General features: G+C 40.3%; 1 protein-coding gene across 2 annotated transcripts; it reads right to left on the reverse strand.

Annotated features, from left to right (window-relative positions):
* Positions 1-65: 65 nt before the first annotated feature.
* Positions 66-27,998, reverse strand: Styx (serine/threonine/tyrosine interacting protein). Of its 2 annotated transcripts, XM_029468871.2 has the most exons (11): positions 27,667-27,998; positions 23,964-23,996; positions 22,180-22,233; positions 19,627-19,724; positions 10,845-10,905; positions 9,939-9,975; positions 9,281-9,320; positions 9,156-9,206; positions 5,951-6,023; positions 4,439-4,532; positions 66-3,408 (listed from the first exon to the last, which is right to left on the reverse strand). In XM_029468871.2, the coding sequence occupies exons 1-11, from the start codon at positions 27,721-27,723 to the stop codon at positions 3,335-3,337; spliced, it is 672 nt and encodes a 223-aa protein (XP_029324731.1). In that variant the 5' UTR covers positions 27,724-27,998; the 3' UTR covers positions 66-3,334. The 2 variants fall into 2 exon arrangements, with proteins under 2 accessions (XP_029324731.1, XP_085684732.1); XM_085828606.1 differs by lacking the exons at positions 23,964-23,996; positions 27,667-27,998 and having other exon boundaries at positions 22,124-23,413.
* Between the last annotated feature and the right edge of the window lies 1 nt (position 27,999).

Below are 27,999 nucleotides of genomic sequence, written 5' to 3' on the forward strand. Positions count from 1 at the left end.
GAATATGAATGAGCTTCTCAATCATTGCAAGTACAATGGCACAAGAGTTTTAATACAACCACCAGTCTTCACAAAATAATTTTAATACTTTGTGCCCAGGCTAGCAGCATCTTGCACTGTGACATTCCTATACATACATAAGCATTTTATCTGAGTACAAATGTTAAAAGTAGAATAACGTAAGCAATTGCCTATACAGAGGTAAATAGACACATGTGTTACTGTTCTTGAGTCATTTTTGCTGCATAGTAAATTGCAATTACATGTCAGTATCATGTTACTGATTGAGAAACACTTTGAACTGTGAGGTATGGTAGCTCCCTGTAAGAGAGCAGAACATGTAAACCTGAATATTTTGAGTGGTTTTTTTTTTTAGCTGCCATGGATGGGAAAGACAAAAGAATTATCCAGCACTCAAGACTCTAGAAACTTATTTTCCTAATAAAAATAAATAAATACAATCCTTGAGTAATTCTCAGCTATTTCCTACTATTTCCTCATTGGAGTGTTGTTGAATGGACAAAGATACTGTAAATACTGAAGTGAAGCTATGCTTTAGGATTGTGAATTAAACCGGTTATTAAAAAGATCCACCAGGTAACTGCTCATTTACTTTACATCAAGTTGACATCCTAATATATACATCTCAACTTCATAATTCAAGATTGCACTTAAATACTTCTAATTCATTTGAATTCCATAGTAGTTAAACAATTAAGAACCTTATGTTTTATTACAAAGGACATGCTTAGCATTTTCTGACATTACTTCTAGACTCAGATTAAGTACAACCTACACCCTTTCAAATGAATATTCTGTTCTACAAGCGGTTCAAAGTTGGTAGCAAAGTCATCACACTTGAACATTCCTACTTACTATAGAGCTGGTATAACATTTAATAGACAAGAAACTAGCATGAATCAGTTACATTAGGAGGAGACTCCCTTCTCCACTCCAGTTTCCAGGAGCTGTCTCAAACTTTCAAATGGGGAGTAATGAAGTTCCCTATGTTTTGATAAGAAAATGTATAGTTTTAATTATGAGCCCAGCTTTCATATTTAATATTGAAACTGGGTGGACATTCATACATTATTCAAGTTGTCTAGAGAATAAATCATGATTGGATAAATTTATCGTAGTTAACTTATAAAACATCACTGGAAATGGAACCTAAGACAGCTACTGACAGTAAATACACAGGAAGAAAAGAAACTTGGAGGCTTCGTATGAAAGGACAAACTTCATCTGTCCACATCAACTGTGCTCAACATGGTGGCAGTCCCTAGTGTCTGAGACTGTCACCAGTATATCGTGCTGGATAGGCACTTTATGTGAGAAGAAAAAAATGACAGTGGATAGAAAAATGGAAAATTACCAGCTACAAATGAATGTCAATAACCTCTATTTTTGGACAGACTCCTATTTAAAGAGGAACATGTATTTTTATAAAACTTATTTTAAAAAGTTACTTCACATGTCTCATCTTGAAAAACCATTTTTTTAAAATAGAGATTGCTTTAATCACAATTTCTGTTCAATGAGCCATGGATTATGGGTTGACTCCAAGAGAGATCTTTGTTGGCCTGTATGTATACAGAGATTTTTGAATACCCAATGTAATCTTGGCTCTACTAGACCACTATGCCTGTGACACAACAGAATTAAAAGCAATGCTTTTTTCAGAGCTGAAAGATAGGAGATGGGATGGGAAACCAGAAGAGGCTAGAGATCAAGGTAACAGTAATTCTGGTTTATATTCAGGCTCCTACTGTGAAGGACAAAGAACCTTTCTATACTGTTGATGTCATAAGGTGGTGAGCAAAGCAAGGAACTTAAGTGCAACCTGTTACCTTACACAGTGCCTCATGGTACCCTGGAAGTGTGCAGGCATCATTCCCAACAGTAAAGCACCTCGAAAGAGGACTGAGACACGTGAGCTATAAAGGAGCTGTGTTTGTGCTACCCTAAAGTCATGTACAAAAGTTAAAAACACTTCTCTCTTCTGCACATCACATTTACAGTACTAAAATGTTTTTTGTAGAACAACTTTTATACATATAGATAAAAACAAGGAAAACTAAAGAGCCATAAAATGATTTTGCTAATGCAAATTATGGTATAAATTTGAGTTAATTTAGGAACAAGTTAAAACAGTAATTTCCAATATACTGAAGCCACCCACAAATTGCTTTCCCCAATGGACACATCTTCAAAGCAAAGCTGTCAGCTGAACCTCAGAGAAGTAACAGAAAATAGAAGGAAGTGTCACATTCCAAATATTTTACTTTCTTCAAGCATCAGATTTAATTTATGGTTTTAAAACAAGAAATTACAGAAAAACGTTAATAGCTGTTGACTGCTTTATATACTAATTTAGAAGTCATGAGGATTTGCTTGTTTGTTGATGCAAGGCACTTTTCTTTTGGGGGATTCATATTGAAGAAACAGTGCTACATTGGTTTGGTCTACTTTGAACCATTTTGGACAAAAGTTAGAAGAGCTCGGCAACTCTGAAAAGACCAAGTCTACATTTGGCTTAAACAGCAAAGAGAAAAAAGTCATGTGGAAAATATAACACTATCCTTATTTTTTTGAGTATCTGGTTTTAGAAAGTAAGACCTCTTTCTTTGATCATTTCAACTTTTCTCATTTAGAATAAGGGAGGCAACTAGAAAGGAAGTATTAACTGTATTAAATTGTAAAGTAGGCTAGTTGGCTAAAGTCATGATTTAAAGATACGGGACCAAGAAGTTTAAAAAAATGGTAATCAAGTTACTGAATTATACTAAAAAATGTGGACAAGTTCTACATTTTGTTAATGTATCTGTAAGAGGCTTCATCATAAAATTGAACTGTAAAATTACTTTAAATGTAATATATATAACACAAAATGAGTTTTTAGGAAACATTAGGAAATTTTTTTGTTATAAATTATCCAAAATCTATAAACAAATCCCCCTAACTTGTATTTTGTTTAAAGTAATAACTTTATATCATACAAATAAATTTCAAGTATGAAAAGTGCATTATTGCAATAATACCTCTTTGCAAGTCCAAAATTCTTGGTTTATAATAAAACCATAAAGGTTTTTTGTTTCTTTCTTTTTTTAAGTAAACCCATCACCTATCAGTGCCATCTACTGCATAAGTCCAACATCTTAAAGTGTTGCAGAGAAACATGTCTGGAAGCAATGTATAATTGAAAAGAAAGTATTTGAGTGTTTACCATTTCACATTATCATCACTAGGATCCTCTCCTTTCCAGATGGAAGCTCACACCCATGTAACAGTCCTCATAGGTCAGCCAACCTGTGCAATTAACAGTTCTCACAGGTCAGCCATTCTGTGCGGTTGCCACTTGCATGTTTCCAAAGTCATCATCTTCCTCATGTGTTCTCTTCACACTACCTACAGGTTATTGAATGAACGCACAGTGAGAACTTCACAATGGGATGCCACAAGCAGTAAAGTAGGTAGGTAAGTTCCAAGCTAGCCTGGGCTACATGGCTAATTCTGGGCCATCCAGCACTACATAGTAGGAAGGATGGCTCAGCAGTTAAGAACTCACTGCTCCTTCAGAGGACCTAGCTTTGGTCCCTAGTATTTACAACCATCTATAAGTCCAGTTCCAGACATCTGCTGCCACCTTCTTATCTTCTCAGAAACCTGGCATGCACGTAGTATATGTATGTGTACATACATGCAGGCAAACACTCATAAGAATAAAGCTTAAAAACAACAAAAACTCAAGACAGGAGCAAAGAGAAATTGAGATAACTCGAATTGCACTGTTGAACTTGAAACACACTTTTTTATGTATTAATCACTGTTTTCATTTTGTTCTGAGACAAGGTCTTGCTATGATCTTACTGCCTCCATCACCCAGGGCTGAGACTTTTTTTTTTTAAGATTTATTTATTATATGTAAGTACACTGTAGCTGTCTTCAGACATACCAGAAGAGGGAGTCCCATCTTGTTATGGATGGTTGTGATCCACCATATGGGATTTGAACTCAGAAGAGCAGTCAGTGCTCTTAACCGCTGAGCCATCTCTCCAGCCCCAGGGCTGAGATTATAGGCTTGCCGCCATATCCAGCAATGGCATTTTTAGTGTCAGCCAAGTTATCCAGACTGGTCTTATTTTAAATCTTATAATAGTTATATAACTTAACAGCTAAATTAAACACAGTAGATTCAACTGACTATTATAATTGACTATGCATTATAGTTTATGCATAACATAATGACAATCAACAGTACATGTACTATTTACTCATTAGACTGCTCATCCTTTGAAATTCTTTAGTTTACTCAGCGTTTCTAAACAGCTTGCTCAGCAGTATGTGAAATGTGTAATGGGTGCTTCTTTTCTACTTCCTTCACGATTACCTTTCTCTTCAATTTTCTACAACACAAGCAAGCAAGCAAACCCCTTACCTGTGGTACCAGAATGAACAGCTAAGGACCTTTCTATTTGGAGTGGTGACATCATCTGTATTGTTAATTTTGCTAAGTAGATGGCTTCATATTCCTAAAAAAAAGATTTTAAATAGCTCAGATAAAAGATGAATATAATAGCCAGGGCTACACAGAGAAACCCTGTCCCCCAAAAAAATAAATAAATAAAAATGTATACAAATGTATACATTTGTATTCGTAGTTTATAGACAAAGGGCTGGAACAATACTCTTACAAAAGGAATGAACCAAGTTCAATAGCTCACCGCCAGACACAATGTACCTTCTGCCATTGGGCATTAACTATAGTGGTTTAATTCTGTATGCTAAAATAGCCCAAAGGATAGAGGGACCCAAAACTTAAATCTGCAATTTTATTGAATGGTTCTAAGAATCAATAAAAACAAAATTATCTTTTCCTAGTTTTCCCTGAACAATTTTATCTTCCCCACCTCACAAGGACTTTGTAAAGGGCCCCACATTCTTCAAAACTCCTTCCTTTTGCAAAATCTTCAATCTTTCATCCCCAAAATCAGAGCACCAGAATCTTCTAGCTCTATCACTAGCCATCTCCTTTGCTAGTCTTATTTCCAAATCCTCTGCATGCCTGAGTGCTGTAGTGTTCTGCCTTTGAAATGTTTTTCCCTTCTTCCTCCTCTTCCTCTCTCCCCTGCCCCCTCCCTCCTGACACAATCTCAAAGAACTGAGGCTGGCTTCCAATATGCTATTTAGCTGAGGCTGGCCTTTCCTCTGATCCTCCTTCCTTTTGAGATTGCAGGTGTGTGACAGCATATTGGCAAATGTGACTTCATCAAATACTTCTTTACCCTGTTACTAGGAAATGAACCTAAAGCCTTACCCATGCTAGCAAGCTGGGTGAGAAAGCAGTCTGCTGCTAGCTATATTCCCCAGTCTTTTTGTTGTTGTTGTTGTTGTTTGTTTTTTTAAAAGATTAATTTGTTTTTATTTTATTTTATGAGTACACTGTTGCTGTCTTCAGACACCCCAGAAGAGAGCATCGGGTCCCATTTCAGATGGTTGTGAACCACCATGTGGCTGCTGGAACTTGAACTCAGGATCTCTAAAAGAACAGTCAGTGTCCTTACCTGCTGAGCCATCTCTCTAGCCCTAAAAGCTGTTTTTAATTTGTTTGTTTGTTTTTACTAGTCTTGAATGCACAGCGATATGCCTGCCTTTGCTTCCGAGGCCAAGGCAGAGGGGCAGAGGGGCAGAGGGGCAGAGGGGCAGAGGGGCAGAGGGGCAGAGGGGCAGAGGCAGAGGAGGCAGATCTCTGTGAATTCCAGGACAGCCAGAGCTACATAATAAACAAAATTATTTAAATAAAGATGAAAACTGGAATAATAACCAGATTAGTCAGATTATAATAATATCAAGTATTTAGAAAGTAAATTCTATACCTAAACTGTATAGACAAGGCATTTCAATCATTCTATACTCTGCCTTAAACAGAGTGGACATAGGAGTTCATTACCTGAAGTTGGTGGACAAATCCAGCATTAGGATTAATACAAAATCTCCTTTCTTGGACATAAGCAAACGCATCTCTGAAAATGAAGGAAGAAAAAGTCATATAAGAACCTATTTCATGAAATAATCTGAAATATTTTTTCCATTTAGAATTTATTTGAAGGTAGGTGGGAGATGGTACTGTGTGCCTTAAATCCCAGCACTCAGGAGGCAGAGTCAGGTAGATATCTGAGTTCAAGGCCAGCCTGGTCTACAGGGTGAGTTTCAGGACAGCAGGGGCTATACAGAGAAACTCTTGTCTCAAATAAATCAAAGATACAACTGCTTAGCTAATGCCAGGTCCTGGGTTCAATACCCAACACAGTAGGAAAAAACCACCTAAATAATAATCTGCCAAAGTAGTAAACAATAGTCATAACACAATAGAGAGGTGATGTGTCATGGTGGAGAGAGGTTAGGCCAACTAAATTCACAGTTCCTAGGCTCACCACCTCTAACAGGGACCTTGCTCCATTTCTTTTCACTGGTAAAGAAAGCAGGTATTGTGATGCTGCTTCTGTGGATTGCTGTGAAGATGAGAGACGTGCAAAGCACTTCTGCATGTGGCACACTTGTCACATGCACATTTGTGCACATTAAATGAAAAGTGAACTCCAACTCCCTTGTGTTATAAAGCTTACATGTGATATCTAGTAGTAAACACAATGAGCTAAGAGATTATGAATGACAAGATCCTAAATAAGGAGGAAAATATTTTTCAACTATTTGCATTCAAATATTTAAAAACTGTATCAATTTTTTTTTTTTTTTTTTTTTTACAAATTTACACATGTATACACAGTATTCTAATTTGCCCTATTCTCCTCATCCCTATGAACCCAGCCACACCCCTATCTGGGCTCTGGATTCTTGTCTCCTCAGTATATCAGTCTCCTTCTGGCATTAATCACTTTTGGTGTTGTGAACCTGTTGTTTAGCACTTTCCAACAAGGTTGTAACATTCCTTCCTGCAGGGAAGCTAAAACAAACAACTCAAAAGTCTCAGGAAGTCCCTGAAACTGACCAGATTTAGAAGCCCTTCTCTCCATAGTAAACAAATGCAGTTACTCTCAGAGAAGCCAAGCTGCTTCAAAGAAGCAGATAACCAATAAGCTGCCTGAAAAGAGCTTTACACTCAAGGACTAAGTCACATGGAAAGAACATTCTCCAACCAGTTGAGTATGTTCCAGATTCCCAGCTTTTGTGACCTGTCACTCAGGCAGGGGTGTGCTTTGGTGATGCAACTGCCTTCAATTCATTTCTGTTCCTCTAAGTAATTCTTCACCCATATTTCTGTAAGTAACTCTAATAAAATTCATTGGTTCACCAAGTTGGGCTGTGGTGATACCCATACTTTGGTCTAGTGTGGACTCCATAGTGGAGGTGAGTAGATTTGTACTAAATCTCCATAGGAAATGTCTTGTCATTCAATAGACCCATTTAGTGTGTGTGACCTTGGATTGAAACGGTTCATCACTGGGTAACAGACAGCTTTTCTACTCTGCCTAAATCTGTCAGAGGCAACTACTTAAAAAACAACTATGTATATAAGAGCTTTACTTGTATTGTGTGTGTGTGTTGAAGGAAAATGAGATTTTGTAACTTGTGATTCACATAAAAGAGTTGACTATGAGCCTGCGGCCTGGAACCGAGAACAAAGCAGAACAGACAGGGCTGTTGTTAAGACATTCCTAAGAACAGCTTGACTGTAAAGATGAAAAAGAATGCAAGGACAAGCAGGGCTATCTTGTCTGAGTCAACACCACTTTGCCGGAACCTTCCCTCTGTCTACTGTCCCTTGATGCCAGGTAAAGTCATACAGCAACTGGTTGCTATGTGAACAAAGTTAAGCCCCCAGCCCACAGGAACAAAGTCCTGATGCCCTTTTGCTGACATGTAATCTTTCTGTTAATGTTTGAATAAGCCAATAGTGTGTTGCTATGCTGAATTCCACACCCCTAAGCCCCTTACCCCATAAAAACCCCTAGCTTCCGAGCCTCGGAGCCAACATCCGTTATCTCCTGTGTGGGATGCATGTCGGTCTGGAGCTCTGTCATTAAACTGCCTCATGTGATTACAGCAATGGATTCTCGTGTTTCTTTGGGTGCTCTCTCACTCCCGAGACTAGAGTGGGGGTCCCCGAGAGGGGGTCTTACAGTGTGTGTGTGTGTGTGTGTGTGTGTGTGTGTGTGTGTGTGTGTGTGTGTGTTCTGCAGGGCGCCAGAAAAGACTGTTGAATTCCCTGATACTGTTAACAAAGTTATAAGCCTCCAGGTAGTGCTGGGTACTGAAGCCAGGTCCTCAGTCATTTCTCCAGCCACAAGATATAAATACTTTAAAGTTTTCTGTTTGGAAGTGATATAGAGTGGACAGGATTTCTAGCTTTCTTTTTTTTTTTTTTTCTTTTGAGGCAGGGTTTCTCTGTATAGCCCTGGTTGTCCTAGAACTCACTTTTTAGACCAGGCTGGCCTAGTACTCAGCTTTCTTAAGACTAAGAAAGGTTTGCGAAGATCATATGCCCCAGTACAAGGGAATGCCAGGGCCAGGAAGCAGGAGTGGGTGGGTTGGGGAGCAGGGTGGGGGGTGGGGGGGAGGGTACAACGACTTTGGGGATAGCATTTGAAATGTAAATGAAGAAAATATCTAATAAAAAAAGAAGTAAAATAAAATAAGTGGATCAAAAAAAAAAGACTAAGAAAGGTAATACTGTATACTAGTTTGATTTTTATTATGAAGGTCTTAGGTCTTCCTCTCTTTAAAAATCTATGTACTGATAGATTTTTAGTGTGAAAGATCACCCTGATTTATATGTAAGAGAGTGATATACACAATTCCTATTTACTTATTTCTTTTCTTAGACAGGGTCGTGATCTGCACCTTGAAGTTGCAGTACTCCTACTTTACTCTGCTGAGTATTTTGATTACAGGCGTATTCTACTATACCCAGTAGATGTCAACTTGAAGTAAAATAAACACCAACATTTGTATCTATAGAGCTTTAAGCTGAAACTAATCAATCCCTAATGGCAAGTCGTTTTCCAGTTTTGCCTAACCAACTATGACTATTTATAAAATATCTATCTATATTAAACTTTAAATTCCCAACTATTTTATGAAGTCTGTTTAAGTGAGCTGTTTAACTGTTGCTAGGTTTGAGTGTGTGAGCTTACCTGTATTTCATCCCAAACGTCTCCATGATGTATGCAATGACAAAGGCAGCACTGAAGACAGAGAAACAGTTAGAATATACAACTCATAACTAAACACAAGAAACAAAGCTTATCTATCTTCATACCTTCTAGAGATACCTGCATTCCCATGGACAAGAACTTTTCCTGAAAAAGTTTGAAAAATAGTTAATCATCTAAAAAAAATAAGATTTCGAATGTGAATGTAAAATATACTAAAGCCACATATCAGGCTAAGGTGAATCTTCCTTAGGTAATTTATTTCATGTACTTGCCACTTAGTTATTAATTTTCAAGGCTTTATTTTAATTATGTAGAGAATACAACAGATTTTAGGGGAAAATGAAAGTAGTTCAGTGGAAAAATTTTAAAAAGCATAAGATGAAATTAAGTAGCTGGGAAAATATACATTTGAATATCATATATCATATAAAAATAGAATTTCTCTATCCTACATTTAGAAAAAAATGTAGAAAAAAAATCAACTAAAAGGTAATTGTAACAAAAACTCCTAAAAATCAAACAAACACTATTGCCTGGAGAGATGGCTTAGTGGTTCAGAACACTTGTGGCTCTTGCAGAGGACCAGGTTTGATTCTCAGACCCACAGGGCAGCTCACAACTATCTGTACTCTAGTTATACAGGATCAGATGAACATTTCTGGCCTCTACAGGCCCCAGGCACACATGTAGTGCACATCCATACATGTAGATAAAATGCTCATATACACAAAAATAAATAATAACAGAAAAAAAATTACTTACCTCCATTTTGTAAGCTTCCATCAATAAACTCTTTAGTCTGAGGTAAGAGAGAACGTGTTACAAATAGCATGTAGAGTAAGATGAACATATTATACAATAAAACAAAAGGAGGCTGAAAGTTACAGAGAAACATCTAATCTTTAAAAAATACAATTCTAGGGCTGGCAAGATGGCTCAGCTGTCCTCTCATCTTCATAGTGACACCATGGCACACACAAGTGTGTGTACATGCATGAGCACAAACACAAAACATGTAATACAATTAAAAACAAAAACTTGATGAACAGACTGGTGAGATGGCTCAGTGGTGGAAAGCACTTGTCCACTGCCTGTGCAGAAGGCCAGGGGAGGTTCCTAGAACCCATATGATGGCTCATAACCATCCCTACCTCTAGTTCTAGAGGATCCAATACTATTGATTTCTATGGGCTCTTGTACCCATGTGATACACATGCATACATTCAGGCAACATACATAAGTATTAACAACAACAACAAACCTTCAGCGATACAACTTTTAAAGGTTTGTTTTTTTTAAAAAGACTTTCTTTCTTTCTCCCTCCCTCCCTCCCTCCCTCCCTCCCTCTCTCTCTCTCTCTCTCTCTCTCTCTCTCTTTCTTTCTTTTTTGTTTTGTTTTTCGAGACAGGGTTTCTCTGTGTAGCCCTTGGCTGTCCTGGAACTCACTCTGTAGACCAGGATGGCCTCGAACTCAGAAATCCACCTGTCTCTGCCTCCTAAGTACTGGGATTAAAGGCGTGCGCCACCACTGCCCGGCAATATTTCACTTTCATTATAAAGTAAACCCTACATTTTTTTTTCAGTTATAAAGCAGCATAAATAGTTCTACAATCTAAATTTTAGGTCCAAATTATAAATTTTAAGTGATATAAAAATACTGATACTTACCATAGGGAAAAAACGTATTATGTTTTCAACTGGATTATCAGCAATATCCAAAACTAAATATCTGAAAACAAAGTTTATGGTGATTATACTCTTAGATAAATCTCCAGACAAAAACTTGAAGTTTTAAAATACAAATAACATCTCATCTCTTTGTTTATAATAAGCTATCATTCTTAATTACATTTCCATTGCCTTTATCTTTCATGTAAGCAACTCATCTATCATGTGATATCTGTGTATTAAAATTTTGACTTTGTTTGTTTTTTTCATGATAGTTTTCTGTGTAGCTCTAACTGCTTTGGAACTTGATTTGTAGACCAGGCTAACCTCAAACTCTAGAGATCCACCTGCCTCTGCCTCTGCCTCCAAACTACTAGGATTAAAAGCATGCACCACCACCACCCAGCTAACAGTTTGAGTTTTTAAGCTACTCTTCATTCTATGAGCTGCATTTCCCTGTATACTTTTACTATGAAAAAATTTGTATCTATTTTAACATAATATTTGTTATTTTGAGAATTTCAATAGATGCGTACAGTATATTTTGATTATATTCATTTTCCATTTGTTTCCCCATATTCCTCCAGGACAGAGACTCTACTTCCTCCTCTCATACTTCACAACCCTTTAAAAAAAATTCATTTTTTCTTTTTCTTTTTTTTTCTATGTAGCTCTAGCTGTCTAGAACTTTGCCTCCCCTGTGCTGGGATTGTGTGCTACTACTAAGGTGTCATAGTTATTTTTGTAAAAAGGTTTTATGCCGGGCAGTGGTGGCGCACGCCTTTAATCCCAGTACTTGGGAGGCAGAGGCAGGTGGATTTCTGAGTTCAAGGCCAGCCTGGTCTACAAAGTGAGTTCCAGGACAGCCAGGGCTACACAGAGAAACCCTGTCTCGAAAAACCAAAAAAAAAAAAGGCTTTATTATGAGAATGCAGGTTTGGCCTGCATGTATGTACACCATCATGTGTGTGCCTGCTTCCTAGGAAAGCCAGTGAGGGCACCGGATCCCTTCCGACTGGAGCTACAATTGTTGTGAGCTACTATGTGCATGCTGGGAACCAAACCCAGGTGCTCTGCAGGAGCAGCCAGTACTCTTATAACCACTGAGTTATTTCTACTGCCCCTGATAATTTTTGATAATCATGAAAAGTGCAAAATAATTTTCAAAGTATGGGCAGCCTATTTTGGTTGAATGGGGCTTGCTCCAGAGACCTAGTAGAGAACTCTACAAGGGATGGAAAAGCGAGCCATATTCCCAGAATTAGGTACCTGAAACCACAGAGCCCCCCAACTCCATAAATCTGTGACTACCAGTCACATAGACAATGTCCTAAGTTTCTGGCATTCTGGCTAGTCTCCACCCCCTCAGTTATCTGAGTATAGCTAGGTATGCTTCTCCCCACAGTTACCTGGTAACATCAAGATAGCCCAGCCCAGCCGGGCGTGGTGGCGCACGCCTTTAATCCCAGCACTCGGGAGGCAGAGGCAGGCGGATTTCTGAGTTCGAGGCCAGCCTGGTCTACAAAGTGAGTTCCAGGACAGCCAGGGCTACACAGAGAAACCCTGTCTCGAAAAAAAACAAAAAAACAAACAAACAAACAAAAAAAAAAAGATAGCCCAGCCCACTATAAGAGGGGCTGCTTGGCCCATCCTCCTCCCTCTCTTTAAGCCCTCTTTCTCTCTCTCCCTCTCTCCTCCCCCCCTACCCCCTCCACTTGGTCATGGCTGGTCTCTCTATCTTCTCTCTTTCTCCCTGCCTTTCTACAACAAAGCTCTAAAACCATAGACTGCCTCTGCTCATCAAGGCCTGTGCTGCTTGAACAATGGCTTGCCCCTAACTAGGCCTTCCTATGCTCCAGCCACAGACCGGACCAAGGACTACCAAGGACTCTAGCCTGCGTGTGAACCATCAAGCACCCTCTTCCCATGCCCCCTCCTCCCTTTAGCCCCGGAGCTGACCAATCTGCCTGGGGGCCCCATTTGTTCTCAGCCCTCCATGGTATCCAGCACGGGATGCCAGAGGCTGGGAACCTGGTGCCTAGGACTGTCCCTTGTCCACCACCCGCCGAGCTGGGGTCAGTGGCTTCACACAGCCAGACAGCCACCTGGGGCCACGTATAAAGCATGCGGCAGTCCTCCCGTGTCCGCCTGCCCAGAATCACCGGAACTCTGGCAGTGTCTGCTCTAAACTCTGCCTCCTCAGACTGCAGTGTTTGCTCTGAGGTCTGTTTCCTCTGCCAGCTGGCATGAGGTTCCCTGAGGTCTCTGCAGGCCAGAGGACAAGATTCGTGCTCTCACACTGGCCAACAGGCTACAGCCGCCTTGGTTAAAAAGCCTTTCAAACAACCCTCTATGCTTATCTTTTTTTCAATTTTCATCTCCTCCTGCTTTCCAAGAAAAAACAAAGGGGGAAAACAAGGTGACCTGTCTGCTAGCACACATGGCAACCTCATGGCATGCCCCTTCCCCCATCCAGCTAAGCCCGCCTGAGGCTTTGCTCCCCCTGCAGGAACACCTAAATCTTGCTTTTCAACCCAAAATTTTCTTGCTTCTTTATTTAAATGCTTATTTTCGCTCTAGTATTCATGATGTATGTCCAAAAAAATCTTTCAACGTGTTTAAGATTTCCTTTAAGGTTCAAAAGACATCTAATCTACTTCCACAGGTCAAATCAACTGGGCTGATTACCAACATCCAACCCTTAATTAACAGTTTCCTTTGACAATCTGTTACTGTCTACCCCAGATACACAATTAACATATTTTCTTCCTCAGCCATCCAAAGCAGACTTAAAGGATGCCTTCCAGGACTAAATTCCTTAAACACCCTCACTTTTCTAGGACCCTAACAAGGGACCATGATGTGCTCCCAAACAAACAATTTGCAGGCATAATGTTTGCTATCCACCCTATGCAGACATACTCTGCTGGGGTTCTGCTCCTCTGCTATAATTACTCTACAGGTCTATGTCCACATGATACCTGCTGCCACAGATCCAGCTGAGACAGCGCCATCTTCTGAGACCTACAGACAACAAACCTTATCCAACTGAAGACTCCCAAATCATGCACTGAACCCCTCAGAAGACAGACTTGAGATCCTCCAGCTACAGATGAACTCTCTTGCCAAAGCCAAACGCCTGCAGAACTTAGGGGAAGCTCCATGATAGTAAAACAAACAATCAAGTCTATCTAGATTAATTAATTGCTGTTCAAAACTGATGTTATTACACTCAAATTGTCCTACCCATGAAACGATTGATTGTATAATCTCTTGCCTTCCCAATCCTTACCCATAATCCTACTCTGGCTTAGTTGTGCTCCTCCTCTAGGTTTTCTTCTAATACTTCCACCCTACCCTAAATTTTCACCACGAATGACACAGTCACTCAGTGACCCCTCTCCTTAAAAAAAAAAAAAAGGAAAGGTGATGTGGAACTGTGATAGGCAGCCTATTTTGGTTGAATGAGGCTTGCTCCGGACGCCTTTAATCCCAGCACTCAGGAGGCAGAGGCAGGTGGATTTCTGAGTTCGAGGCCAGCCTGGTCTACAAAGTGAGTTCCAGGACAGCCAGGGCTACACAGAGAAACCATGTCTCGAAAAAAAAAAAAAAAATCCAAACCTCTAAAAGGAACGGAAAAGAGAGCCACGTTCCCAGAGCCAGGTGCCTGACACCACACAGCCCCCAACTCCATAATTCTGTGACTGCCAGTCACACAATGTCCCAAGCTTCTGGCATTCTAGATAGACTCCACCCACTCAGTTACCTGACTATGCTCCTCTCCACAGTTACCTCATAGTCCAGCCCACTATAAAAGGAGCTGCTTGGCCCATCCTCCCTCTCTTTAAGCTCTCACCTTTCTAACTCTCTAGCCCTTCCTCCCTGCCTCCACGTGGCCACGGCCTGTCTCTCTCTCTAACTTCTTTCTCCCTGCCTTTCTACAATAAAGCTCTAAAACCATACACTGTCTGCTCATCAAGGCCTGTGGTGCCTGGCCTTCCTTTGCTCCAGCTACGGACTGGACCAAGGACTCTAGCCATCATGTGCCCTCTCTCCCCCTGCCCTCTCCTCCCTTCCGCCCTGGAGCTGATCAAGCCACTCCTTGGTATCCAGCATGGGATGCCAGAGGCTGGGAACCTGGTGCCTAGGACTGACCCTCGTCCACCACCTGCCGAGCTGGGGTCAGTGGCTTCACACAGCCAGACAGCCACCCGGGGCCTGTGGAAAGCGTGTGGCAGTATTCCACGCCCACCAGCCCAGAGCACTGGAACTCTTGCAGGACTCGGGTTTTCTCCTACTCCCCTCCTTCCCCCACCATATCTCTAGGGACTGTGTCATAAACTTATGTTGTCTGAGGACATTTAAAGCCTTACAACACACATCTGATATTTCAGTATAAAATGTTTATCTAAGCCGGGCGTGGTGGCGCACGCCTTTAGTCCCAGCACTCGGGAGGCAGAGGCAGGCGGATTTCTGAGTTCGAGGCCAGCCTGGTCTACAAAGTGAGTGCCAGGACAGCCAGGGCTACACAGAGAAACCCTGTCTCGAAAAACCAAAAAAAAAAAAAAAAAAAAAAAAAAAAAAAAAAAAAATGTTTATCTAATTAAAACAAAAACCATACGCAGTAAAGAGCACTTTAGAGTGAATTTACAAAGTCCAGCTACCCGTCACCCCTGCCTCCCGTCTCTATCAGTTCCTCACCTCCGTGAGTGGTGGGAAGACTCTCCAAGTCCAGTGCTCCCTGACGAACCTTCACATTTGCATGTGGGAGAGGGAGCTAACAAAATGCTGCGGTGGCTCAGTCTGTAGCTCCACAGTTGGGAGGTCAAGGCAGGGGGTTCCAGGCCTGAGTTCCAGGCCAGCCTGAGCTACTGAGATTCCAGTTTCAAAAAAGCAAAACAAGGGGAGGAGAGATGACTTGGTGGTAAAGAACAAATATTGCTCCCTTTACAGGTGGCTCCCAACAGCCAGGAACTTCAACTCCACACAGAGTGGATACCTCCGGCCCTCAAGGGCACCCATACTCACATGCACATATCTACGTAATTTAAAAAATATATCTTTTTTAAAATGTCTGGTGAAACATTGAGTCAACCATTCAGTGTTTTGAATTGATATTTAGTAAAGCAAAAAATAGCTAAAAGATTTTTACTGTGGAGTCTCATGGCAGAAAGAAAATATGCTGCTATCACTATGCTATACTTTTTTGCATAGTATATTTTAGGTTTTTTTGTTTTTGTTTTTTATTTTTGCTAAAAACTTCTAACTTTAACATATCCAATATCATTTATTTAGGAAAAAACATTAGCTAAATTATAAAATTAGTATTATAAATCAGTACTTCCCAGGCTCTACTAAACTTAATATAATTGTCTCTTGGAAAGAGAAGGCAGGCAGTTCCAGCAGCCCCCAAGCTGCAGACCCAGCGACTAATAGGGCAGAAGCCTTTACAGAGACCACACCCAGCTCTACAGCCAACACCTTCTATTAGTCCAAACCCAAGTCAAAGTCCATGTAGCACCTTTAATCTTGCCATTAACACCTCCAACTCTAAAACTGCAGTAAGCAGACATTTCCTTCATGGCTAAAAAGTTAAGACACAAAATGTTCTTCACAGTTAAAATTTAAAAAAAAAATTAAAACTTTAACTGGGCATGATGATTCATACCTTTAAATCCAGCACTCTGAAGCAGAGACAGGTCAATTTCTGAGTTCAAGGATAGCCTGGTCTACAGACAAGAGTTACAAGACAGCCAGAGTGACACAGAACGATCCAAACTTTGTCTTGAGGAAGATTCTTTTTCCCCTACCATCCTGGATCATGACTTTCCCTTCTCAGAAGCAACTATGTAAGCTTCAATGTGCATATAATACATAAACTTGGGGCTGGAGCTGGGTGTGACACACAGTAGTGCCTGAGAAGCACTACTGAGGCTTGCAGATCTTTGAATTCAAGGTAAGCCTGGTCTACAGAGTGAGTTCCTGTACAGCCAGGACGACGAAGAGAAACCCTGTCTCAAAAAACTGATAGATAGAAAGAAAGATAGACAGACAGACAAAATTAACCTTTTGGGTCTGAACAGATAACTCAGTGGTTAAAAAGCACTTGGCTGCTTTTGCAGGGAACCTGGGTTTGGTTTCTGGCACCAACAAGGCAATTCACAACTGTTCCAGGGGGTCTCATGTCCTCTTCTGATTTCCAAAGGCACTTACATGGTACACAGATATGTATGCAGACAAAACACTTATAAACACAAAGCATATATATTTTAAATAGTGGGACTATACATCTATGTGTACCCTGCTTTGTTCTTGTAATCACTAACATCAACATACACATTTACTTAACTCCTGTGTAGTTACATAATATTCTAAAACATGCTCACATTTTAGTGCTTTATGTATATGTTATACATACACAACCAGTAAAGCAAAACACTAAGATTAAAAATACTTGATTATGTATCCTAAGTTAAAAAAGATATGTTCTTTTTAAAGCTCATTTTTTTCTACATTTTATATTTTCTTTACTTATATTCCAAATGTTATCTATCCCCTTTGAAAGTCCCCTATCCTCTCCCCCCTCACCCTGCTCTCCAATCCACCCACTTCCACTTACTGGCCCAGGCAATCCCCTATACTGGGGGCATAAAACCTTCACAGGACCAAGGGCCTCTCCTCCCATTGATGACTGACAAGGCCATCCTCTGCTACATATGCAGCTAGAACCATGAGTCCCTCTGTGTGTTTTCTTTGATTGGTGGTTTATTCCCAGGGAGCTCTGGGGTTACAGGTTAGTCATATTGTTGTTCCTCCTAGGGGGCTGCAAACCCCTTCAGCCCCGTGGGTACTTTCTCTAGCTCCTTCATTGGGGACCCTGTGCTCTATCTAATGGATGACTGTGAGCATCCACTTCTGTATTAGTCAGGCACTGGCATAGCCTCTCAAGAGGCAGCTTTATCAGGCTCCTGTAAGAGAGCTCTTGTTGGCATCTGCAATAGTGTCTGGGTTTGGTGGTTGTTTATGGGATAGATTCCCAGGTGGGGCAGTTTCTGGAAGGTCATTCCTTAAGTCTCTGCTCCACACTTTGTCTCTGTAACTCCTTCCATGGGTATTTTCCCCCTTCTAAGAAGGATCGAAGTGTCCACACTTTGGTCTTCCTTCTTCTTGAATTTCATATGTTTTACAAATTGTATCTTGGGTAGTCTGAGCTTCTGGGCTAATATCCATTTATCAGTGAGTGCATATCATATGTGTTCTTTTGTGATTGGGTTACCTCACTCAGGATGATATCCTCCAGATCCATCCATTTGTCTAAGAATTTCATGAATTCATTGTTTTTAATAGCTGAGTATACTCTATTATGTAAATGTACCACATTTTCTGTGTCCATTCCTCTGTTGAGGGACAATCATTCATTTAAGACTAGCCTTGGCAATGTAATAAGACCCTGCCTCAGACAGACAGGCACACACACACACACACACACACACACACACACACACGAATCAAAACAAGTAAACAAAACCCCACAAGACAAAATACACCAACCAAGTTTATCAAGTTTATTTTTGTTTTGAACAACTGTTCCTGGGCCTAGGGCCTGCCCTGAACTGTAACTAATGGGGGAGGAGGGAAAGCTAGGTTAGGTGTGTGTGTGTGTGTGTGGGGGGGTGCTAGAATGATGATTCAGTAGTTAGACTAACAACTGCCTTTGAAGAGGATTTCAATTTGGTTCCTACATCCATGTCTGTATCTATAATCACATCTATAACCGTCCCCTTTAAGTCCAGTTCCAGGGGCATGTGCACTCATGTGCTCATATACACAGAAAGACAAACATACACATAATTAAAAAATAGTATCTTGAAAAGAAAAGCAAGGTCTGGAAGCTCAGATCTATAATCCCAATACTCCAATGGTAAGATGGGAGGTATAGACTTCAGGGGACTCCCCTGAAGCCCGTGGCCGAACTAACGTAGCCTATGATGCTGCAAACAACAACAGACCAAATCTCAACTCAGTTTCCTGACCTTTGTATGTTATGGGGGTAGGGGGTGAGGTTTGAGGGAGGCGTTGGCTGACTCAAAAAATATTAACTCAGAACAACTTTATACACAGGAATAGGCGTTTGAGCGAACACAATGAATAAAAAATAGTAGGTGCCTTTGAGGAAGGGGCTGAGTATCTGGGAGATAAGGAGTACAGGAACACATTCTAGAATTATAAACAAGATTTAAACATTTGCTGGACAGTGGTGGCACATGCTTTTGATCTTAGCACCTGGGAGGCAGAAGCAGGATTTCTGAGTTCAAGGCCAGCCTGGTCTACAGAGTGAGTTCCAGGACAGCCAGGGCTACACAGAGAAACCCTGTCTCAAATAAATAAATAAATAAATAAATAAATAAAAGAAAGAAAGAAAGAAAGAAAGAAAGAAAGAAAGGAAGGAAGGAAGGAAGGAAGGAAGGAAGGAAGAAAGAAAGAAAGAAAGAAAGAAAGAAAGAAAGAAAGAAAGAAAGAAAGAAAGAAAGAGAGATTTAAAATTTTTAAATAAATTCTATTAAAATGTATACCATATAGCTGATATTTATGAAGTAGCTGAAAGTTATATTATGTAACAAACTTGAAACCAAGTCATTACAGGACCGGGAAAATTCTTCCCAATCATGCTTGAGGTTCTGGGTTTAATCTTAAAACACTTTGAAGATCAGTAATAATAAAACAGCAGTACATGTTTTGTCCTTAACATTTTTTTTCCATAAAGCACAGCAATAATTCTTACCTAAATAATTGTTGAAAGTTTGGTTTAATAAAGTTTGCTTCAATATTTTGCCGTATGCAAATTATATGAGTTATGCCATGTTTCTGAAGTATAGGTAGCTATAAAAAGTGGGGAGAGATAATAGTTTAAAATACAAAATATCACATTACAATATGTATGAAAATAGACAATTCTTAAGTACAGAAGATTAAAGTTAATTTTATGGTAATTGACCTGACATGATACACAAGACAATTCAATGACTCAAACTTAACACACAAAACGTTCTCTGAACTTTAACATGGACATTATTTATGTTTATTTCTTGAGTTTGATGAGAACTTAAAAGATAACATTTCAAGAGACCAGTTCTATTAACAATTGTGGCTAAAACCAGGGAGTTTAGAATCATGAGCTCCTAAGCTAGAAATCCCAGGTCTGCCAACAACTGAGCTCTGTGGCTCAGCTTTGTCCTGGGAGAATGGGAAACACTACCCTTACCTAAGCAGTCACAATAACTGTAAAGACTTAGTCTAAACAAAGTCATGAGATGGGAATCCCATATGGGAACACGACCTTTATATGACAACAACAACAAAAAGGGCCTGCTTACTCTATCCCCCATAAGGCAGGGATATACCATTTGAGAGACAAAGTCAGGCTCCCAGGAACTCACTGTGTGAGATAAGTCACCCACACCTTGGTGTTTTCTCAGAGGTGTCCAAACTGACTAGACAGTATGGTTTTCTTAATGTTAGTAGGAGTTATCTATATTTTCTAAGTATATCCTGGTATATAATAAGCAGGAGTGTTTGTTGAATGACTCAGAAGTGTTTGACAGGATTAATAATGAGCCAACGTTCTATGTTCACATGTATGCAAACTCCAAAAATAACATTTATTCTTTAATTCACACTTAATAATTAAGATGAGGCTTCTGCATCTACTTTATTTTACTAATATGAAAAACTACAAGAGGGCATGAAGAAATCTGGTGTAAGTGGGCATAGTGGCACAAGCCTTTAATCTCAGTACCTGGGAGGCAGAAGTGGTGGTGGATCTGAGTTTGAGGTTATCTTGGTCTACATAGCAAGTTCCAAGTTAGCTTGAGTTACATAGTGAAACCCTGTCTCAAACAGTAACAACAAAGAAAGAAAGCAAACTAAACCAAACCAAACCAAACCAAAAACTCATTTAAAAGCTTTCAAGGCACATTTAACTAAGTAAAGCAAAGCTTATCAGAATGAAATTTGAATGCAATAGCAGAATGTATTTGTACCTTTCAATAGAAACATTTATAAAAAGTGAACTATGACTTTACCTTCCAAACACAAATAGACAAAAGTTATAAAGAGAAATAGATCACTGGCTTACAAGCAACCTGAACTCATCTCTTTTATTTAAATGGTATTTGGACATAGTATGATATGCCTTTAGTAAATGAGTCTTTAGAAAGATATTCATCCTTTTTGGTTTCTTTATCCCCAGTATTAATTTTTATGGTTAAAAGATACTTTTTTGGGGGGTGGTATAAGTAGAAATGTGGGATATATTATGGTCACTCAGATTGGAAATATAAATATGCACACAAAAAAGACATAAGTTGGAAAAGGGCTTAACAGGAGTCGATAGAGAACAAGAGAGGAAGCAGATAGGTGTTTGAATATCAAAATGGTTTATACACATGAAAAAACAATGTCATAGTAAAACCCATTACTAGGTATAATTATATATATGCTAATATGGGCACAAACGATTGTAAGGACCTGCATGTGGTCATCATTATAATCTGGGCAACAGCTTTGCTGATGCCATTTCTAGGAAGTCAAAGTTCTACTTGTTTATTCACTTTTACATCATCTACCCTTTCCAGCTTCCTTGTTGGTCACCTCAACTATCAAGAACCTTTCAATTTCAGGATGGCTCTGAAAATTATTGTCATGAAACTATCATACAAAAGTATACTAAATTCTGAATTAGCAAGCCCGTGGGGAAGATATTTGCAATACAATGTTTCACACTATATATCACTAAAAAAGAATTAATATCATCCCCATAATTCATAAAACTGCTGAGAATTCCTTAGAAAGTGGCAAGACCACCACAAAATACTAAAATAAACACCCCCGTCTTAACTGTGCAACTGAACAAGTCTATTTCCAATGTAAAAGAAAAACCACTATAAAACATGCAGTCTTAACTTTGATAACTTTAGTTAACACCCTGTTCTATTTCCTCCTCTGATACTTTGCATGTATCTGTTACTAGTCAGAAGATGCCTGGCAGGCACAGACATAACATTTTAAGAGAGTAAATAGATTACTAAAAGTTACAGGACTTGTAAATCTATCAAACACAAGATTTCATGAGAAAAATAAATTATAAAAACTCACTTGTAATTTGTGGTGAAACACTTCCAAACTATTAATGGTCCAGTAAATTTAAAAGGTACAAGTATTATGAACACAGTTGTATATAAATGTTCCCTAGTATACAACTCTTACTATTAAAAACTTACCCGATAAACAGTTGGTTTACTAAAGCCTCTTGGAGAACCTAACCTAAAGTTCATACCTTGCTTTTCATAGCAGAAGAGTATGGGCCTAAGAACAATCCAGGCAAAACTTCCTAGGGGGGAAAATACATATGTAAAGTTTAAGCCTATTGCAGATATAATATATCATATAGCTCAATTTGTCTCTGTGTGCAGGGGCTAACAGCCTTTGCAATATTCTGGTTAAAACTTTGATCAGGGAGCATTTCCCAGCCACATTTAGCAAACTGGTGTGAGAAACATAGGTGTGCCTTTATAAATTCAAGTGAGATGTTCCCAATTTAAGTTTTATTCTAAAAAGCCAGATATTTGAGATTCTACATTTTTTTATAAGTAGGACAGGATATAATATTGACATCCACATTAATAAACCCTTTTTAACTTCTATTAGCAGCTATAGAATAAAAATAAAACAGGCATTAAAAAAAAATCATCCTGTTAGAATTACATTTACACTAACTTTTATTTGGTCAAGACAAAAAGCAGTGCAAGAGCCAGGTACAGTGGAACATAGCTATAACCCTGGCTCCCAGGAGGCCGAGGAGGAGGAACTGAGTCTGTGTCAGTCTGGGTACATAGTAAGTTCCAGGCCAGCCTGTCCTTTCTTCAGAAACAAAAGCAGCACAAGATGAAACAGGATACAATTGTCATCACAGTAAATAAAAGCTAAGCTAACTGTACTCAATCCCTGTAGATATAGCACTGTGTTCACTAACTTCTTTTCATTTTAAAATAGCATCCTCCTAACGTATAGCTAAGGCTGGCCCTAAACTCCAGGCAGTTCTCCTGCCCCCGTCTCTTGAGTGCAGAGATTATAGAGGAATGGCCCTAATAGCATCTTACAAGTATGAATTACATTGTACTTATGTCTGCATTCCCCATAACATCAAGTTAGTTCTCAATGTACTCACATATAGTTAAAGGTCTAAAAGCGAACTTTCTTCTTTTCTCTCTCCTTTTTAATGAAGCAGAGTTGGGGTTTGATAAAGCATGAGGGTTAAGAGAAAAACACTTAGAAGGGAAAGCAAGACACCTGAGAGCATGGGTGTGGGCTTCCCAAAGAAGAGCCAGTTTTCATTAAGAAAAGGAGCAGATCTTTGCAAGATATGTGATTAAGAGTGAGGGGCACTGCTTATCTTGAGGATTAGCAAAGTTGACTGCAAAGGATAAAAATACAAACGAGGCCGGGCGTGGTGGCGCACGCCTTTAATCCCAGTACTTGGGAGGCAGAGCCAGGCGGATTTCTGAGTTCGAGGCCAGCCTGGTCTACAGAGTGAGTTCCAGGATATCAGGGGCTACACAGAGAAACCCTGTTTCAGAAAAAAAAAAAAAAATTCAAAAGAGGATAATTCATTCCAAATAGTAAGTATTCAACTCACTGAGTACTAGATCAGTAAGTTATGGATGTCAACTTGGAAGCAGACAAAAAAAAAAAAAAAAAAAAAGAATAACTACCTAAATCCCTCAATTATTTTATGGTAAATGTCTCTTAAATTTATCCAAACTAGCCAGGAAAGCAAACTGCTTTAAAAGGAACACAAAGAGTGTCTCACTAAGCACATCTACATATTTCTATCATCTTAAATCTAATCCAACTAATACTGAGGATTCATTTTACATATTACATTTTTTGACACAAATGGTACATATTTATCACATGATATTCTAATGTCTATACACACTGCATAATACTCATAACTGTGTAAACATGACAAACCGACAGATTATGAACCAGCAGTCTCCTTTGTGAAGTCTAAGTTATTAAATAATTGAGGTCGTTTGAATAAACTGAAAGTTGCCTTACCTGCATCTCTCGTCTCATAGGGTAAGTCCACTCCTTGAAAAGGAAAACAAAAATAAACAAATAAAAACAAATAGCATGAAAAATATCACAGGCTGGTCAGATGGCTCAAGTCTGACTATCTGAAATTGATCCTTGAAACCCAAGTGACAGAGACCGGAATCCTGAATGCTAGCTACCCTTTGAGCCCAATGCTGCAAATAAATAACCTGGTATGGTGGCATGTTTATGTATTTATTTAGATGATAAAATCAAGAGGATTGCCAAGTTCTATGGCAGCCTGGTCTACACAGTGAATTCCAGGCCAACCAGGGCTATTTTGTCAAACACACACACACACACACACACACACACACACACACACACCTACCTACCTACCTACCTACCTACCTATAGCAGATATCCCTGGTGACAGAAACCAGATTACAATTTGCCTGGTGTTATGTTGGGTGGAATGCCTATAGACATTGGATACCTTTCTTTTAGTTTCTTTTATTAAATTTAATTTTCTTTTGCTTTGTGTCTGGGTGTTTTGTCTGCATTATGCCTGTGTACCACTTGTGTGCCTGGTTTCTTCAGAGTCAAAAGAGGGTGTCAGATCCTCTGGAACTGGAGCTACAGATGCTGGTAGGATGCCATATTGGTGCCAGAAGTCAACCAGGTACACTAGAAGAGCAACCACCACTGAAACATCTCTCCAGGCTCAATGGGATACCGTTTTAAACTGATAAAATATTCTTCTATCTTAGCCTGGCATGGTGGCACATTGACTTTAATCCCAGCATTTGGAAGCAGAGGCAGAGAGATCTCTGAGTTCAAGACTAGCCTAGTCTAAAATGTGAGTTCCAGGATAGCCAGGGCTACACAGAGAAATCTTGTCCTGAACAAACAAATGAAAACAAAGAGCATTTAGCCAAAATGACAGACCATATAACAAAAATAAAGACTAATCCATGACAGAAAAAATTAAAAAGGTAAAACTGTCTTAAGAGTTTTTATTGCTGTAATGAAACACCAGAGCATAAGCAACTTGGGAGCAGGAAAGAGTTTAATCTGGTTTACAAATCCGTAGTCATTGTCTATTGAGGGAAGCCACGGCAGGAATTCAAACCAGATGAGAACCTGGAAGCAAGAGCTGACACAGAGGCCATAGAGGAGTGTTTCTTACTGGCTTACCCCTCATAGTTTTCTCAGCTGACTATAGCTTGTGTTAGGCTGACATAAAATTGGCAGCATAATACCTGTTCTATAAACTCAGTGCTACAAGCTCAGAAAAAAAAAAACCACTTTGTAAAAAAGAAAAAAGTACAAGAATAAGAGGCAATCCTGTACGAAAGCACGTCTGGAAAGGTAGCTCAGGCACCAAGCCCAGAGCTCCCACTCCAGTGCTCGTGCTACAGGCCAGAGCTCCCACTCCAGTGCTCGTGCTACAGGCCAGGAAAGCTCAAATGCATAACACCACCTCTGACTTAGGCAGACCAGAGCTCCCACTCCAGTGCTCGTGCTACAGGCCAGAGCTCCCACTCCAGTGCTCGTGCTACAGGCCAGGAAAGCTCAAATGCATAACACCACCTCTGACTTAGGCAGACCAGAGCTCCCACTCCAGTGCTCGTGCTACAGGCCAGGAAAGCTCAAAAGCATAATACCACCTCTGACTTAGGCAGACCAGAGCTCCCATTCCAGTGCTCGTGCTACAGGCCAGGAAAGCTCAAATGCATAACACCACCCCTGACTTAGGCAGACCCAGGAGGGCGGCTTGCGATTTCTGGCTTCCAGCTTTGCCAAGAAACCATGAGCCCTGGGTTCAGGCAGAGACCCTGCTCAGAATAGCCATAGTGATAAATGACTGTGTGCATACACAGGGACATCCATTATGTACACAAATAAGATTTTATAATCTTAAAACCTTCTTTCAAGCTGGGCATAGTAGCACACCTTTAATTTCAATATTCAGGAGACAGAGACAGGTGGATCCCTGTGAGTTCGAAGCCGGCTTAGATAGATCCTGCCCCTGTCCCCCTAATAACTTTTTATAAAAACACAATTTTATTTTTAATTAATTAATTAATTTTTGAGAAAATGTTTCTTTGTGTAGCCCTGGCTGTCCTGGAACTTGCTCTGTAGATCTGGCTTGCCTGCAACTCTGAGATCTATTTGCCCCTGCCTCCCAAGTGCTAGAATTAAAAGCATGTACCATCATGCCCGGATATAAAGACCAATTTTATAAACAGATTCTTATTAAAGAAAACATTTTAAAGTGTTCTGTTAAAAAAAAAAGTATTAACATTGTGTTTACTTTATTTATACTTCTATTTTAAATTCTATTTAAAGAATTTTATCTGACCCCAGAATTTTATTTAGAGATTTTTATTACTTTACATGTATTAGTGTTTCACTTTTGTGTATGTATGTATATTATGTATGTCTCAACCATCACTACTACAAATAAGAAAGAGAATCCTCCAAAGGACAGTAAGTCACTTGGGAGAACAGGGGTTGAAGGACATTCCTGGGTACCCAAGACCTTGTCTTAAAATTAAAATTCATTTAAAAAAAGTAGTTAGGTTTGGTGGCACACACCTTTAACATCAGTACTCAGGGTTTTAAGGCCAGTCTGCTCTACACAAAGTTCCAGGACAGCCAGGGCTACAAAGAAACCCTTTCTCAAAAACCCACCATCACAACAAAACAAACACAAAAAAGTGATCATCAAATGAAGATATTCAAAAGAATTGAGCATTTGGTATAAAGTCTCCATCTCATATGTAACTCAGACTGGTCTCAAATTTGCTATATAACCAAAGGCTCCAGTGACCTCCCTTTCTCCTTCCACCTCCCAAGTAGAGGGATTACAAGTGTGCCAGCCAAGAGTAGTCCCAAATACCTTTAAAACACTGAGAGATTAAGGGGTGTACACCTTCAATCCCAGCATTTGGGGTACAGAAGCAGGTGGATCTCTTTGAGTTTCAGGCCAGCCTCGTCTAGTGCGTTCCAGGACAGCCAGGACTTATATCAAACACACAAACAAAACTCTAGAATCCTTTTTTGATCCTATTAAGTGTCACAGGTAAGAATCCTTGTCACTAATTTTAGCCTCTGGCAAACTCTAACTTAACAGTTTCTGGTACCATAAAATATTTGCAACAGATGTTAGGTAAAGAAAAAAATCAAGGTGGGGTGAAAAGAACCCTTAAATCATAAACTGGGGGAATTTTGCTCTCGACCGTACAGGCAAGATTTGTTACTAAAAAATTTCAAATTCAAAGAAGCTTAGCTTTTTTACTCCCCCCATCCCTGGTAGTCATCGTTTTTTGTGGGGTTTTTGTTGTTGGTGGTGGTTGGTTTTTGACTTGAGTACTATTAGAGGGTGTAATTCCAGAGTTCACGCCTCCGATCTATTCCACACGTGGGGCTGGCTATGTGTCCCGCATATGAACCTAACCTCAAGCTCAGATTAAAAACAACTCCACAGCGTGTTGCTCTGGTAAAGATGAGTCTGTGTTCACGAAAAGCCTCAACGCCGAGGCGAGTGGTCAAGAGTACTCTCGGGTTGGCTCCTGCGCTAGGGTCCCGCGGGAGGAGGACCTCACTGACGCCCCTTCACCCGCAAGGGGAAAGGGAAGAGTCTGGGACAGTTGGGCCAGAGGCGCTGCTTGGCCGGAGACCCGGGGGCTGCTCGCGGCAGGGCGGGCCGGCGGGCACTCACCTCGGCGTCGTCTTTGCACTGCGGGAGCGAGGGGAACTCCAGTTTCACGTCCTCCATGGTCCCAGGGCCCCGGTGGGTGGGCGCGGTGCGCCCGGCCGCCCTCCGGGCTGGCAGAGGCGACAAGGGAAGGAGGGCGGGCGGGCAGGGGGGTGACGCGCTGCGGGGTCACAGCAAGCACTCGCGGACCACAGGATCCAAGCGGCTGCGACAGGAAGGCGGAGGGCAGGGCAGTGCGCTGCCGGCCGCCATGCTGCGGCCGTGTCCCTCCCGCAGGTCTCCGCGCCCCTCAGAGAGCCGGGATCCGGCCCAGGCACGAGCCCATAACCGTCTCCT

This window comes from Mus caroli, unplaced genomic scaffold, assembly GCF_978045245.1.
Source record: "Mus caroli unplaced genomic scaffold, Mus_caroli_1 scaffold_12, whole genome shotgun sequence".
In the NCBI taxonomy this organism is placed as follows: domain Eukaryota; kingdom Metazoa; phylum Chordata; class Mammalia; order Rodentia; family Muridae; genus Mus; species Mus caroli.

Bases quoted from the DNA above. Each gene is read 5' to 3' on its own strand.
- Styx (XM_029468871.2), bottom strand. From the start codon at position 27,723: ATGGAGGACGTGAAACTGGAGTTCCCCTCGCTCCCGCAGTGCAAAGAC. The intron at 19,725-22,179 runs GTATGAACTTTA...CACTTTTTATAG, and splicing joins CTTCTGCTATGAAAAGCAAG to CTACCTATACTTCAGAAACA. The intron at 4,533-5,950 runs GTAATGAACTCC...TCTTTTTTTTAG, and splicing joins GATTTGTCCACCAACTTCAG to GAATATGAAGCCATCTACTT.